Source organism: Exserohilum turcica, assembly GCF_000359705.1.
Source record: "Exserohilum turcica Et28A unplaced genomic scaffold SETTUscaffold_3, whole genome shotgun sequence".
In the NCBI taxonomy this organism is placed as follows: Eukaryota; Fungi; Ascomycota; class Dothideomycetes; order Pleosporales; family Pleosporaceae; genus Exserohilum; species Exserohilum turcicum.
Window position 1 is genome coordinate 1,461,173 of NW_007360136.1, and position 2,687 is coordinate 1,463,859.

The following is a 2,687-nucleotide window of genomic DNA, read 5'->3' on the forward strand; positions in this document are numbered from 1 at the left end:
CTTGGCGTTTCGACTTGGTGCTTCTACAGAGGTAACCAGTCTCTGTATCAGCGTTTGGATTTGGTGCCACAGTAGGCGAAGACTGTCTTGGCGTTTCGACTTATTTTGCTATTACAGACCAGAAAACTGTTATAGCGTTTTTGAATTTTGTGCCACAGTAGGCAAAGACTGTCCTGGCGGTTGGATATGGTGCCACAGCGGGATCAGGCTGTCTCGGCGTTTAGATATAGGATTTTTGATTTTTGTTGTTTTATTTGGTGTTTTTAATTGTTTTTGGTTTCGTTTGGTAGTCTCCCTATTAGTCATCGGGGCGGTCTGTGCGTTCTCGAAGATTTTCGCATTTCGAACACGTCGCAAGAATACCGACAATACCCCCTCTAGCACCTCAACAAGAGGGCTGCACACATTAGAGGTGGCGTAAATCGGTTTCTCGCGACGTGTTACCCCTATATCTGATAGAAAATTGACGAGTTTTGATGAAAGATTTCTGCTTAAAAGTTGGTGTGTGCGCTTAGTTAGTATGATGTATGTGTAAGTATGTTATAATTTATTTTTCCTTGTCCAACGACGACGCAGTTAAATTTGCTATCTATTTAATCCCAGCGAATTATTATACAAACGATATGCGTGTCTATTTTTATCTTTCTCGTGCAGAAAAGATGTTGGATGATACTGACACTGATACGGAGAAGGGAGAAAGATGAAACATGGATAGAAACGTCATGCTTATTTCTCCGACTTTTTGTCGTGGTTTCATGCATGCTGCAACACGTGTTGTGGTGGGTCAAGGCATGTCAGGCGTGTCAAAGTAAAATAAAAAGGAATGGGTTGATGGACAGATGCAGGATAGCATAGCATGGTGTGTTATGGGTATGATAGTTATGTAGGTATATATGTATGCATGCATGTGTGTGTTCGTACCAGCGTCACCAGAGAAAACCGTCCAAGAGAGAAAAAAGAAAAAAAAAGATAAGAGAGTAAAATGTTGATTGAAAAGTGGGTAGAAAGAAGAGTAAGACTAGTAAAATAGAATTTATCAATATTTCAAAGGGTACATCTACTTAAGCCTGGCCGGCGTAGACCTTGCCAACAGGAGAAAGGCCAGTACCAACGTTAAGCTGGTTCTCGCCGGTGCCAACCATAAACCATGAGTAACCCGAGACCTTGTCGGAAGCATCAAGGTAGTCCATGCACTGCTTGAGGAAGGAAGCGGCCTGGTCCTGGGTAGCGGTGCCCGAGTTGAGACCAAACTCGGTGACAAAAACCTTCATGCCGTAGACCTCTGCGGCCTTCTCCACGTGGGCGGTGAAGCGGTCAATCGTCTTGTCGTCGTAGATGTCGTAGAAGTGGATGTTGACTGCGTCGACAATGGCGTCGGGGCAGCTCGAGTGGAAGCGGCTCAGCCAGTCGAGACCAAGCGGGGCCTGGCCGTTGGAGACGGAGGGGCCGATGATGGTCACGTCGGGGTGGGCCGACTTGATGGGGTTCATGTACGACTTCCAGGCCGTGCAGGCGGCTTCGGGGCTCAGGTTGCACTGCGAGGCAATGTCGCACTCGTTGAATCCCATGACGGCCGTGGTACCCTTCTTGACGGCCTTGTCGACGTTGGCGAGCCAGTCCTCGGGGGTAGAGTCGCTGGGCTTGTGCATCATGGGGACGAACATGGTGCCAATGTCGTTGTTCTCAACCTGGCCCCAGTTGTAACCGAAGCCAAAGTTGCTGCCCAGGGTGGAGCAGAGGGCAGCGTCGTTGTAAGCAAGACCACGCTTAGCGCCAGAGTAGCTGTTTCCAGGAGTGGGCTTGGGGGCAGCCGAGGAAGAGGGCGCCGTGCTGCTAGCCTTGGGCGTCTCCGAAGGGCTGTAGACGGGCGTCTCAGCAGGCTTGGAGGGAGCAGGCGCCGAGGGGACGGGCTTCTCGGCAGCGGGCTGAGATGGAGCAGGCTGGGAGGGGGCAGGCTTGGGAGTCTCGGCTGGGTACTGGACAACAGGAGTCTTGACGGGAATGTTGGCCGGGTATCCAGCAGGGGAAGACTTGGCGGGAGTCTCCTTGGGGGCAGGAGGAGAAGCGACTGGGTATCCGTTGCCGCCAGCAGGCTTCGAGGCAGCGGCAGCGGGAGAGGACGTGGGAGGAGCAGCAGCACCACCTCCAGGGGCTCCAGGAGTGATGGTGACGGTGACCTTTTGCTTCTCAGTCACGGTGACGACGCCGCCGCAGACGCTGGAGGAGGAGACATTGTCGACGTTGGCCTGGCCAGCACCGAGAGAGGGCTTGGCCGAGGGCTTGGCATGGATGGTCTCGTAGACAGTCGACGTGGTGGTGGACGTGGTGCGAATGGTAGTCGTCTTGTCGTCGGGGTAGACAGCGGTTCCCGAAGGAGTGGCAATCATGGAGGCGTTGTGGGCGCCACCCCAGCCGCCAGTCGGGTAGGCGGCAGCACGGTGGTGGAACTTCTGGTGCTGGAAGTGAGGGACGGCGGCCACGCTCGAGGCCAGGGCCAACAGGCTGGTGATCTTGATTGAGGAAGACATGTCGGGCGATGTTCGTACAGAGTTATCGTTGTTTTTTGCTTTGGAGGGAGGCGATGCGCGTATGCTTGCTTGTGGGTATCGTTGAGCAGTTAAGAGCAGATGCGGCTAACCTGAGCGCGAACAAGGATGGGGGCGGGGGGGGGGGGTCTAGCAATGAGC

At 53.3% G+C, this 2,687-nt stretch overlaps 1 protein-coding gene across 1 annotated transcript; it reads right to left on the bottom strand.

Moving 5' to 3' along the window:
• Positions 1-876: 876 nt before the first annotated feature.
• Positions 877-2,656, bottom strand: SETTUDRAFT_163722 (glycoside hydrolase family 128 protein). Its single transcript, XM_008029249.1, has one exon. It carries the CDS (start codon positions 2,526-2,528, stop codon positions 1,062-1,064), a length of 1,467 nt encoding a protein of 488 aa, XP_008027440.1. The 5' UTR covers positions 2,529-2,656; the 3' UTR covers positions 877-1,061.
• Between the last annotated feature and the right edge of the window lie 31 nt (positions 2,657-2,687).